The sequence below is a fragment of the Sceloporus occidentalis genome, unplaced genomic scaffold, assembly GCF_023333645.1.
Source record: "Sceloporus occidentalis isolate IW3139 unplaced genomic scaffold, rSceOcc1.0.p SCAF_2, whole genome shotgun sequence".
NCBI lineage: Eukaryota > Metazoa > Chordata > Lepidosauria > Squamata > Phrynosomatidae > Sceloporus > Sceloporus occidentalis.
Window position 1 is genome coordinate 181,063,701 of NW_028316982.1, and position 13,119 is coordinate 181,076,819.

Sequence of the window (13,119 nt, forward strand, 5' to 3'; positions counted from 1 at the left end):
CCGTGCTGCCTCCAAACAAGGCGGCGTGGATGTGACGTCTTTGCGCCACACGAGGGCGCCTAGAGTGCCCTTTCCGCGGCATAAGAAGGAGCTCCGAAACGGAGCTCCTTCTGGGGTTTGCGTCGCCTGGCGCAGCCTTTACATGGCTGCGCCCAGCGACACAGAGGAGAAAGGGGCCAAGTGGCCCCTTTCTCCTCCTCCCCACCGTCGCCGGGTGTCCTTGGGGCTTCAAGCCCCAAGGACACCCCTTTCCAGGCCGCAGGGAAGTGGCCTTTTGCCGCTTCCCCGTGGCCTACAAAGCAGCAGATTGGGGCCTCAGAGGCTGCCGGTCTGGCAGCTGAGGCCCCGATACAGTGGGGAAAGGGGTGGGTGCAGGGCGGTCTGTAACCCGCCCAAGTCTTGCAAAATGGAGCAAGAGAGAAGCAAGTGGATTTAAATGGAGAGGTTCCATGGGATGCCAGGGTTTGCAAAACGGAGCAAGAGAGAAGTAAGTGGATTTAAATGGGGAGTTTTTCTGATAGGAAGCAAAGGCTTTCAAAATGAAGCAGGGAAAGAAGCAAGTGTTTTTAAATGGCGAGGTTTTCCGCTAGAAAGCAAAGGCTTGCAAAACAGACTGGATGGGGAAGGAATTGGTGTTCAGTGGAGATTGGGGCATCAGGTTTGCTTCCTTTAGGACCCTTCTAAGTACTACTGATGTATTGACCCTTATATAAGTCTACCCGAGACTTTAGGGGCAATTTTGGGGCATAAATTTCTCGACTTATAGTTGAATATATACTGTAAATGTAGATTCAGCCAATTGTTTGTTGCTAGTAAAGAACAATTTTATGCATTTGTCTTGCTCAGAGTTCTATGTAAATACTAGGAACAGCAACTGAATTAAAAACAATTCTGTTCAGGGGAGTGTTCGCAGACATTACTTGATTGTTATTTGTTGTTTATTTTAATCTGTTGTTTGTATATTTTTGTTGAATGATATTGTGCATCATTTTTGTATTATATTCCATTTATCTAGAATGCCCACCACTGGCAAGTGCACTTTATTTTATTTTATTCTATTCTATTTTATGTACAGTGCTGTGTAAACTTACAGTACTTTTAAATAAAGTTTGGTAGTAATACTAAATAATAATACTTAAATAAAGTTTAATAATAGGCTTACAATCTGTATGCCAATTGCCACTTACAAGCTGGGTGCTCATTTTAGCAACCTACGAAAGGATGAAGGGCTGAGTGGACCCTGGAGCCCTGCCTAGGGTCAAACTCACAACCTTATTTTTTTTAATCCTAAAGGCTATCAGAGTGGCTTACAATTATTATTATTTTTAATTAGATGCTCCCTGCCCTCAGGCTTACAATCTAAAAACAAAACAAAACAAAAAAACCCTTGTGGCTGCAGTAATGGCATTTAACCACTATGCCACCAGGGCTCCTTATATTGCATGTCAACAAGGCATTTTGACGAAGGTAATATGATTGACTCCATAATAAAATACAGCATAAGTAATACGTAAATGAACTCGAATTTATATCCATAAATCGTGTTTTTAGCCTTTATTTGGTGAAATTTAGTGTGTAGCGGTTTGAACCTTGGACTAGGACTCTGGAGACCAGGTTTCGAATCCCTGATTGACCAAGGAAACCCATTGGGTGACTTTGGGCAAATCACACACTCTCAGCCTCAGAGAGTGGCAATGGCAAACCCCCTCTGAACGAATCTTGCTGCGAAAACCCTGTCATAGGTTCACCTTAGGGTTGCCATATGAAAAAGATTTCAAGGCACACAACAACAAACAAAATATGGCTAGTGGGGCTTCCACAGAATAGTTTCACAGATTGATTAGACTCCCTTCCACAAAAGAAAGCGACCACACTATTATGAGGCAGCCATGGCTTATACAATCATTTGCGGATTTGACTTTTGTGGATTTGATTAATCAAGGATTTTATGCTCTCTCTGGGAATTTCCAGGTCCTCCAGCGCAACTCTATGGTCAACTTTTAACCAAAAGTCACACTGAAGGACATGGATCCTAAACGCACTGTAGAAATAATCCAGTTTTAGACCGCTTTAGCTGCCCTGGCTGAATGCTAGGGAATTCTGGGAACTATAGTTTTGTGAGACATTTAGCCTTCTCTGTCAGAGAGAGAGCTCTAGTGCCAGAACAAACTACAGTTCCCAGGATTTCCTAGCACTGAGTCAGGGCAGTTAAAGTGGTCTCAGACTGTATTATTTCCGCAGTGTGTTTGGGATCCTAGAAAAGATTCCTAGGGGAGAACCCTCCATTTGACATTTGTAGCTCCTCCAGTGCAATTCTATGGTCAATGTTGCCCATAGAGTTTCACTGGAGGACCTAGAGATTCCTAGGGAGGTATTCTCTCAGGTAAAAAACGTAAGTGTTTATGTTATTTGCGTGTTTTTTCCACATTCACGGGGTCCTGCGCCCCTAACCACAGCAAATATGGAGTGTACTGTAGTTGTTTTAACTCTTCCTATGAAAAGATTTTACAAATGGAAACTCGGGTTGTGTGTCACTCTTCTCTTTTTTTTATGTCTCTAACTCTATGGGTTTTCAACGGCCGCCCCAGCCCCTCCCTCCCTCCTTGGTGTCGTGGCAACGGAGCCCCTCCCTCCCTCTCCTTCCCGCCCTCCGTGACGCCATCACGGCCGTCCCTAAGAAGACGGAGGAAGACGTCCCGCTTTAGGGCGCGCTCAGACGAAGGGGAAAGGGAAAGGGGCGGGGCTTGAACCAAAAGTGGGCGGGGCTCGGGCTACATGATCTGCCTGCTGTGTGCGCGCGTTCTCTCGCGCTCCGACTGTGTTTCTGTCTGCCGTCTGCCTGCTGCGCGCGCTTCCTCTGTCTCTCTTTCTCTGTCTTGAAAGAGCCTCCCTCCCTCCCTCCTCGCCATGCCCAACATCGTCCTCTTCAGCGGCAGCTCCCACCAGGACCTCTCGCAGCGCGTGGCTGACCGGCTCGGGCTGGACCTGGGCAAAGTGGTCACCAAGAAGTTCAGCAACCAGGAAACCAGGTCAGACCCATTGCAGCAGGGAGTGCAGCTACTACTACAAAGGATGCGTCCACACTGGAGGGATAACCCGGTTTGGCACCGCTTTAACTTCTTGTCTGGCTCTTTGCTATGGAATTCTGGGAGTTGGAGTTTGTTGTGGGCCCAGAGCGGAGCAAAGCAAAGGAATCCCAGAATTCCATAGCAAAGAGCCACAGAAAGAGGTAAAGCGGTGCAAAACCGGGTTATCCCTCCAGTGTGGATGCTATAGGCCCCCCTGGCTCCTGTGGAACCCAGGGATTTGTAGTTCCACGTGGGTTTTGGTCTCCTCTGCCCAGGTAGGGCTGTGTGCCTCACGAAACTACCAATCCCACCACTTTGTGCTCCTTCCTATAGAATTCTGGGATTTGTAGTGTCACAAGCCCAAGAAGGCAGGTGCCCTATCAAACTACCAATCCCAGGATTCTGTAGGATGGAGCTTTGGCTGTTAAAGTGGGCATCAAAGGGCATTATTTCTACATTTCTTTGGCCAGGTTGACTAAGGTTTGAATCTGCACTGCAGAAATATTGCAGTTTGATACAGCTTTTAACTGCCAGGGCTCCACACTATGTGATCCTGGGATTTGTAGTTTGTTGTGACACCAGAGGTCTCTGACAGAGAAGGCTAAGTGTCTCATAAGACTACAAATCCCAGGATTCCATCGCCTGAAGCCCTGGAACATCAAGTGGTGTCAAACTGCATGATTTGTAGAGTGTGGATGCACCCAGAGGCAGCTACTACAGGCTGAGTCTCCCCGACCAGCTGCCCTAACCGCAAAGGAGGACAAGGCACTGCAAAATATAGGACATTCGAGAAAAATGTAGAACTTGCAACGTAACAACTGGAAACAGCCATATCAATATAAATTCCTGCTTCTCAGTCCTGATCAAAATGGAGGACATTTTGGGATTCTTCCTGGAAAGAAGGTTGAAATGGAGGACATGTCCTGGAAAAGGAGAACATCTCATCACCTAGGTCTCCCTTATCCTGAAATGCTCCAAAATCGTCCTCATGGGTGGACACTTGCTTTCGGATGTATACGCAAACTTGGTTTCAAGCACAAAGTTACCTAAGTATTGTGTAGAAAAATTACCTTCAGGCTATGTGGATATATGCATAAATGAATTCTGGGTTTAGACTTGGGTCCCATCTCCAAAATCCCAAACCCTTCTGGTCCCAAACCTTTTGGATCCGGGAGACTCTACCTGTACTTGGTTGTGCAAAGGACCCTCTCCAGTTGTGTGAAAAGGGAGTGTGTGGCTGCTTGTTCCCTGTTTGTGTGACAAGAGTCTGCAGTGAGATCTTTCAAGCTTGTGTGACAGGGTGGCAAAGAGTAACTTACCCGTTTTAAGGGAATCTTGCCCAAATGTTCAACCAGCACAGAGCACTCTTAAAGTGGCACAGAAAACATACCCAGGGGTAGACATATTGGACATGTAGCAAAGTACAACAACTTCCAAAATACACAAAACAGGGATGCCTTTATTGGCCAGCACACAAAATATAGGTTGCATGCTTTTAAAGCTCCACTGGCTTACTCATCAGGCAAAGATGTTATAAATCGCACAGAAGGGGGAAATGTGACAGTGCTCTCCTGTATGATTTGTAACACTTTTGCATTGGAAGCTTGAACGCTTGCGACCTGTATTTTGTGCATTTCGGTTCCCTGATCCTAAAGGGATCACAAAATCCACTGTGTTTTGTGGATTTTGGATGTTATTATACTTTACAGTAGTACAGGCTACTTTTATAAACCTGCCCAAGAAATGGTACTTTATTTGGATTTTCCCTTACTCCCACCTATGAACCCATTATTCTATCCTTTGCTGGATCTTCAGTCTGAAGATAGATCTGCACCTGAGTGGAGTGGGAATCTAGGTTTCCCATGAATTGTAGACACAACTCTCAATTGTGGCCAATCCCATTTCCTGAAAAGGACTCTCTTTGTGTATATATAAGAGATACAGCCATCTCTCATTTCTGCATCTACAAATTCAAGCATCCAGGGCTTGAAAATATTAAATAGTTATAATGGTTTTGCTGTTTGTTGTCTGTTGCTGTGTGTCTTCAAATTGTTCCCAGCTTATGGCAACAATTAGGTGAACCTGCCATGGGGTTTTCTTGGCAAGATTTTTTTCAGAGAAGGTTTGCCATTGCCTTCCCCTGAGGCTGAGAGAGTGTGACTTGCTCAAGGTCTCCCAGTGGGTTTCATGTCCGAGCTGGGAATCAACCCCTGGTCTCCAGAGTCGCAGTCAAACCACTATGCCATGCTGGGACACTATTTTATCACTCGGTTGAATATAATGGGATTCGAGCATCCATGGAATTTGGTCTCTGAGGAAGGTCCTGGGACCAAGCCCCCGTGGATACCAAGGGTTTGGCTTCTAGTTTTCTGTTGAGTCTATGCATAAACTATTTTGCACATGTATAAACATACTTTGTGAATTAGTCCCAAATTGCTATACTAATGATGAAGGCCTTTACTTCAGAATGAGTAGAATCTTCAAGATTATCCTTAAATATTATTCTGTGTTAACAAATTTTGAGTAACTGCCATGGTTCCACAGGAGAGTACTGACAGTCGCGAGTCTGATACTGAGTTCCACTGGGGGCAACATCTATTGGAAGGGACTAGTTATGGCTTCCCTGAAGCAGCCTATGAGCAGAGTCTGTTCTACTTCAGAGTAGGATTATGTCCTCCTTTTCCAGGACATGTACTCCATTTCAGCCTTCTGCCCAGGAAGAATTCCAAAATATCCTCCATTTTGAGCATGCCCAGGATGCTAGAATTTACATTTATATTAGTGTTTTTAGCATTTATTTTGGAGTGTCCTCCACTTTTCTTGAATACCCTACCTTTTGCAGAGCCTTGCCTTGCTTTGTGGTTATGACATCTGGTCACCCTGAATAGGACAGTGGTCCTCAAAATGTGGAGTGGATGTGAGAGTTGCTCAAGGCGGGGTGCCAGAAGTGAAAGCCCTTATCCCCCCTCCCCCAGACTTTTTATGTGTAAAATTTACTCATGTGTTGAGTTATGCTTTGCACCTTGGGTCTCCTGACAATTTCTCCAAATGTCAGATTCCTGACTGTATCATTTGTGAAAGGCCAGCATGACATAGTGGTTTGATGGTTGGATGATAACTCTGGACATTAGGGTTCAGTTTCCCTGCTTGGCCACGAAACCCATTGGGTGAGCTTGGCCAAGTCACATTCTCTCAGCCTGAACAAATCTTGCCAAGAAAACCCCATGATAGGGTCTTAGGGTTGCCACAAACCAGAAAAAACTCGAAGGCACACAACAACCATACCTCTATGTTTATTCCTGATGGTCTTTCACAGTGGAGCATCCATGTGTTTTTGCCCACAAAGCCCTTCAGCAATAAATTATTTCATTTTTCCTTATTTAGTACCTTCAGAAAATGTAATGCTTCTATCAAATAGATCTACTGTTTCATGTGTGACTTACATGTAATTTTTGTCAAGATGGGTGGGTGGCATCTCCTTCCACCTGACAGGCTGCATTAGCATGGTTTGACTTACCTGAATTGATGCAGAATAGCAATATGGAAAACAGGATAAGGAAAGGAATGGGACATTACATTTGACTTGAAGTGTCTTCACAGTCTGGTGTTTCTAAAGAACTCTCCACTCTGTCGCTGAATCTGCACTGCAGAGTTAACACAGTTTTACACCGCTTTAAGTGTCATGGCTCAATGCAATGGGATTCTGGGGTATGTAATTTTGTCAGATATTTAGCCTTCTCTGTCAGAGAGTTCTGGTACCACAATAAACTACAAATCCCAGGGTTCCATTGGATGTAGCCACGACAATAAAAGCGGTGTCAAACTGCATTAACTGTGTTGTGTGGCTGCCGCTTGTGAGGGATTATGGAAGCTGCAGTCCAAGACAGTTGGAATGGAAAACTTTCTTCACATCAGAGTCAATTATTTAATGAGGCTTAATATGGGGTTTAATATTAATCTAAGGGAGTACTTCTCCATGTGGTAGTGGTGCAACACCCATTGTCCCTCATTTGATTATGCTGGCTAGGATTGATAGGAGTTGGATTCAGTAATGTCTGTGGACCCAAAGTTGTCCACCTATGCATTAAAACACATGTATTCTCACTCCAAGGTGAGATCCAATATGATGTGGTTTGTGCGTTGGACTGTGACTCCGGAAACTAGGGTTCAATTCCTAGCTCAGCCACGAAACCCATTGGATGACCTTGATCAAGTCACATGCTCTCAGCCTCGGGGGAAGGCAATGGCAAACCTCCTCTGAACAAATCTTGTCAAGAAAACCCCATGATAGGTTCACCTTGGAGTCACCATAAGTCAGAAACAACCTGAAGGGACACAAGAAGAACAACAACAATTCTCACTCACAGAGTTATAAATAGGAGTGAGTGCATGGCTAAAAATCAGTGAAATCAGCGGAGGAGGTGTAGACATAGGTACAGGTCCTTCCAAGATCTTACTTGATTTCTAAGGATGAGAGGACAAATGGTTAATGTAGAGGAAAATGAACTAAAATAGTTCTGAATTCGCTGTACAGTATTTATAACTTATATGTTGGAGACGCTTGCATTCCTGAATTTAAGTGTACTTGTGTAGAAGCAAGGCCTGTTGATTTCGAGTACTGTATATGTGCTTAGCATTTCAGCTGTCCTAAAGTGATTTGGAGGGCAAATGGCACTATTATTTCTATCTGCCTCTTTTAATTTTCCAGCATGTGACCTACCCTGGGGCTTAGAACATGCGCTGTGTGCAGACTAATCGCCTCGGCTTCACATGTATAATCAAAAGAAGCTTATTGCTTATGTTTCCTGAAACGTGAAAATCACCAGTGAAAGTGACTCCAATTGGTATTGATAGTGGCTGTAAAAACCAACCCAGAACAGGATAATACAGAGTTGCAATAATTGGACTAAAACATACTTTAATAGATTGTTTTTTTTATTTAATTTAAATTTGTCAGGATGGTTTCTCTGTCCCCATTAAGTTCTGCTCATTCAACTAACTATGCCTTGCTGTCAAAGCTCAGCTCTGTTTGTCACTGACAGGTTTTTCTTCTCTTTTTCTTTTTTCTGATTATCTGTATAACAGAAGTATTCACTGTGCCTCATTTAAATCAAGTTTATGGGCTGGTTATGGCACATGCCTTGCAAATGAATAGGTGCTAATGCACTTGGTTGGTTAACCTTGATCAGCTAAAGCAGCATTGTTTTTGAATGGGCTAATTCCAAAGTTATGGGAGCAAGCATTAGGTCACAGGAATTTTCCTTCCATCTGCATCTCTCCACTTGCAAATCTTTTGTGATGAGTTCACCAGCCTCAGGGTTTGGGGGAAAACAGTTTAAAAAACCAAAAAGAAAAACCCATTTTTTTGTTTGTTTGACCAGTTTTTTTCCATTAATGTGTAGGATTACACCAATATAGGACCAAACCTGAAAATTAAGTAGTAAAGTGCAAATCAGATATTATGGTCACTAGCCTCAATAATAATTGTTCCCTTAAAACTGCTCTTTTAGAGCAGGTTGTTTTGATTGAACTTTTGCTAGGGCCAAAACATGCTGCAGAAATAGTCCAATTTGAGACTGCAGTGGTTCAGTGCTAGGGAATTCTGGGAACTGTAGTTTATTGTGGCACAAGAACTCTCTTACAGAGAAAGCTAAATGTCTCACAGTTCCCAGGATTCCCTAGCATTGAGGCAGGGCAGTTAGAGCCAGCTCAAACTGGATCATTTCTGCAGTGTGCTTTGGCCTTTAGGTGAAGGATTAGTTTCTAAATGACATTTCTTACCCTATAAAATAAAAGGATTACAAAGTAACAACTATCACTGCCTGTAAACTATTAAAATTAAAATGTTTAAATTTAGACAGTCTTTGTTGGTTTGTTTGGTTAGAAAATAGTAATAATGGACAGTCTGTCTATATATATATATATATATATATATATATATATATATATGAGAATAATTAGTTTAAAAAACCAGAAGTGGGTTTTTTAAAGTCATTTGGTTTAAACTAAGATTTAAACCATGGTTTAAACCAACCTAGTTTAAACCAGCCAACCCTGCCTTGCTGTATGGAACATACCTGGGAGGGGACTACAAGACTATTCGTTTTGCCAGAAGAGTACTTTAGAGTCAGTCTATGATCTCTGGTCTCTTTTCCCTGCAATCCCCTTTTCCATCTCTGCTTGCCATTCTTAGTTCTTCTCTGCCACCAAAACCTTTTAGCGCATTCCAAATGACTAAAATATTTCCATCTCAATGAGAAATATGTGCCTTGAGTAGTCGCTTTAGTCTGAGTCCATACCAGCATTTTATAATTCTTGGTTCATTTTATATTAAATCCTTCATTGTCTTTCTTGTGTTTGTTGTGGATCCATATTGTATATGTTGTTTTAGCACCTTGGTCTGTTCGTTGAATCATGTACTAATTAAGACTTACTGCAGCAGTTAAACAGCTGCTTTAAAGAATGGCATAATGTCTCTTTTTTAATCCAGCCTTTCCTTGAGTTTGCTCAGAGTGGTTTTTTTTTTTTTTTGGGGGGGGGGGAGTCCTAATAAACAATTCTATGAGTTACATTAGTCTGACAGATAATAACTTTATGAGATTTTTTTGTGTAGTTGATATTGTTTCCATATCCAAACACATTATCACTCACTGATGTAACTTCGTTTATTTGAATACTTGACCGATGAATAAGTACTGAAATAATACTGGTAGATTATTGTGATGGCTGCTGTTTTATCTTAGATTTTACAGGTTACAAACATGCTTTATTTATTACCATATGTATACGTGGCAGGGTTTACAGCCTTTTGCTTCCTTCCTAGTTAACATGTAAACCTGGATAGTGCATATACTGATACATTTTCAATATTGTCTTTAAATGTCATGCCTGTGCTCATTGTAGTGTGTGTGTGATAGAGACTGAAATTCATATTGTCAAGTATGTTTTGGATTTCATGAGTTATGAGGTGGAAACATGAATATTTGTTTAGTTCAAAGGAAATTAGACCTTTTCCTATGGTAAGCAAAACAGGAATTTTACCACCTGGCTTAATATCACTAGAGAGGCCTTCCTGGGTGCATTTGTTGGGTTCTAATTGCAGCACTGTTCATTGAGTTTGCAGTGTGTGTTCCATATTACGCATTAATAGAAGTGAGCAATTAACTATTTGGCTCAGTATTAAAATGCTGGTAATCTTCTCCCAGGAAAATGCAAGCCCCTTCCACACAAACCTGGAGGCAAACGCCTGTGTACATTGATAAGCCTTGCTCTGAGGGTCAACAAACCCTTGTTCTGTTGGACCAGCTTAGGGGGCGAGTTCCAGAGTCAATAGCCTGCCAGTCTGTCTGGCTCTTTTAAGCGATTCTCTTCCCAAAGTGCACATGATTGCATGCATGCCTTTATATGCAGGCATTGCTAATATAGCCTTAACAAATCAACTGGTGTGACTGACATAAACCATTTTAAATGGGCAAGTGTATTGGGGTGGGGGGGAGCCTTGATCATTTCAGTGACAGTAACACAACATTTTAAAAATGAACACAGTAAAGTTGTTCTACATTGCATTGGAAATGCTAACAAGTTAGGACATATTGGCATTGCTTTCTGAAAACTTTAGGCAGGTTTCCTAAGCATAGAGAAGGAGTAGGAATCCTATGGCCCTCCAAGTGTGGTTGGATTACAACTTCCAAAACTCTTACCTATTCCTTTCTATTGGCTGTGCAGGTTAGGGCTGCTGGGAATAGGTAGTCCTGTAATATTTGGGGACCTTATGATCCCTACTCCTGATCTAAAGACTTTACCAAAAGCTTGGTAAAAAGTTAGCTTGCAAGGTGGAAAGTGCCATAATTCTGAAGCACAAATTGGTTCGCAGAACCACAACATAATTTGGCTGTGAACCAGGCTTTTCTCTGAGCTACCTAGATAAAATGGGAAGGGATGATGGAAATAGGGAAAGATTAGTAACTTGGGCGCATTCCAGATGCGCCAATAGTACATGCTCAGCACGTACTAGAGTTACGAAAGGGCGTCCTTTCCGGACGCCCTAACCCTAGTACGTGCCGAGCACATACAAAATGGCATTACCGCACCACAAAAAGAACCCGGTTTTTGTGGGGTTTTTTGCTGCACCAAGGAATCGTGCAGTTTGTCCGCTATGGTTCCCTGATGCAGCAAACACCGGCGCCGGCAGACCGCCCTTTTGGGCGGTCTGTAAAGCACCTTTAGCAACTTTTTTGGTCTCTTTCTCTTTTCATTGAGTTTGGTCAAGATTTAGTCAAACTTAAACAGGACAGATCAGTGCTGATGTTCATCAAATCCCATTATTTTTGATGCATCTATCGTAATTATGATTAAATTTGGATCCAACCCATTGTTCGGTTACGTCTTAAATAGTGGTAACTAACAACTTTACCCTTTTGATTGGCCTTCATAATGGATTTACAATTTTGCAGCTTTGGGGTTTATAATAATTAAATTGTTGTTGTTATGTGCCTTTAAGTCGTTTCCAACTTAGGACAGCCCTAAGGTGACCCTATCATGGGGTTTTCTTAATATGTTTTGTCAGAGGGGGTTTGCAATTGCCATCCTCTGAGGCTGAGAGAGTTTGACTTGCCCAAGATCATCCAGTGGGTTTACATGGCTGAGCCAAGATTCAAACCCTGGTCTCTGGAATCTTAGTCCAACACTCAAACCACTACACTACGCTGGCTCTGAATAATTAAATTAGTGTCTCTTTATTTGTAGGAGAGCTATGAACTGTGCCTCTTGCTAACAGATTCTGGAACTGGCAGGATGGTAAAGAACCAAAGAACTGGTAGAGGTGGGGAACTTAGAATATGAAAATGGAGAAGATCTCTAGAAAGAAAGAGTTGTCTAGTGTTGTGGTCAATATTCTTTCTGTGCCAATATTCTTTATGTTCCCTTGGGCCTCTTATACTGTAATTCTGTACACATGTGTCTGGGAAAAGATTCCATTGAAGTCAGTAGTTCTGAGTAAGTAAGCTTGCATGGGACTACACTTTCTCATATTTTATGGATTTATATACATGACAGTATTATTTCCTCTGAGAATTCTGTAGAAGGGTGGGGAATAAAGTACTCACAATAAATCAATAAGCAATCTGCTACACCCTCGTTTTGTGAAATCCACAATACATTTTCATGTTGCCACATACCTCACTAAATTTTAAGTGCTTTTTCAGATTTTGTCTATTGCATTTGTCAAAATATGACTCTGCAGAGTAGCTGGGACACTTCTCCTATCTGTGATTGGGACAATCACAACTCCTTAGTGGAAACAGATTCTGTACAGAAGAGATGGGAATCATGCATAGGGGAATTTCAGCACAGAATAAGTAAAGAGATAGTAGAGGAACACCTTGTTAATCTAAATGAATTTAAGTCTCCGGGACCAGATGAACTCCATCCAAGGGTATTAAAAGAACTGGCAAAAGTAATATCGGAGCCATTGGCAATCATATTTGAAAACTCCTGGAGAACAGGAGAGATCCCAGCAGACTGGCGAAGGGCAAACGTTGTCCCCATCTTCAAAAAGGGGAAAAAAGAGGATCCCAACAATTATCGTCCAGTTAGTCTGACATCAATTCTAGGAAAGATTCTGGAGCAGATCATTAAACAGAGAGTCTGTGAACATCTAGAAGGCAATGCCATAATCACAAAAAGTCAACATGGGTTTCAGAGAAACAAGTCATGCCAGACAAATCTAATCTCTTTCTTTGATAAAATTACCAGCTTGGTAGATGAAGGGAATGCTGTGGATATAGTATATCTTGATTTCAGTAAGGCCTTTGACAAGGTTTCCCATGACATTCTTGCAAACAAGCTTGTAAAATGTGGGCTAGACAAAGGAACTGTTAAATGGATCTGTAATTGGTTGACCGGCCGAACCCAAAGGGTGCTCAACAATGGCTCCTTTTCATCCTGGAGAGAAGTGACCAGTGGGGTCCCACAGGGCTCTGTCCTGGGCCCAGTGCTATTCAACATCTTTATCAATGACCTGGATGACAGAATTGGGAGCATACTTATCAAA

The 13,119-nt window shown here is 42.4% G+C and overlaps 1 protein-coding gene across 2 annotated transcripts in view; it reads left to right on the top strand.

The window, feature by feature from the left end:
• Positions 1-418: 418 nt before the first annotated feature.
• Positions 419-13,119, top strand: part of PRPS2 (phosphoribosyl pyrophosphate synthetase 2) — a 42,382-nt gene continuing 29,681 nt past the window's right edge. The window contains exon 1 of one of the 2 annotated variants that reach the window (XM_089511622.1): positions 419-487. In XM_089511622.1, coding sequence (XP_089367748.1) covers positions 450-487 — 38 coding nt within the window. In that variant the 5' untranslated portion in view covers positions 419-449. Of the gene's footprint in view, positions 488-2,770; positions 3,030-13,119 lie in introns of those variants that run through there. The other variant, XM_089511621.1, reaches the window with a different exon arrangement.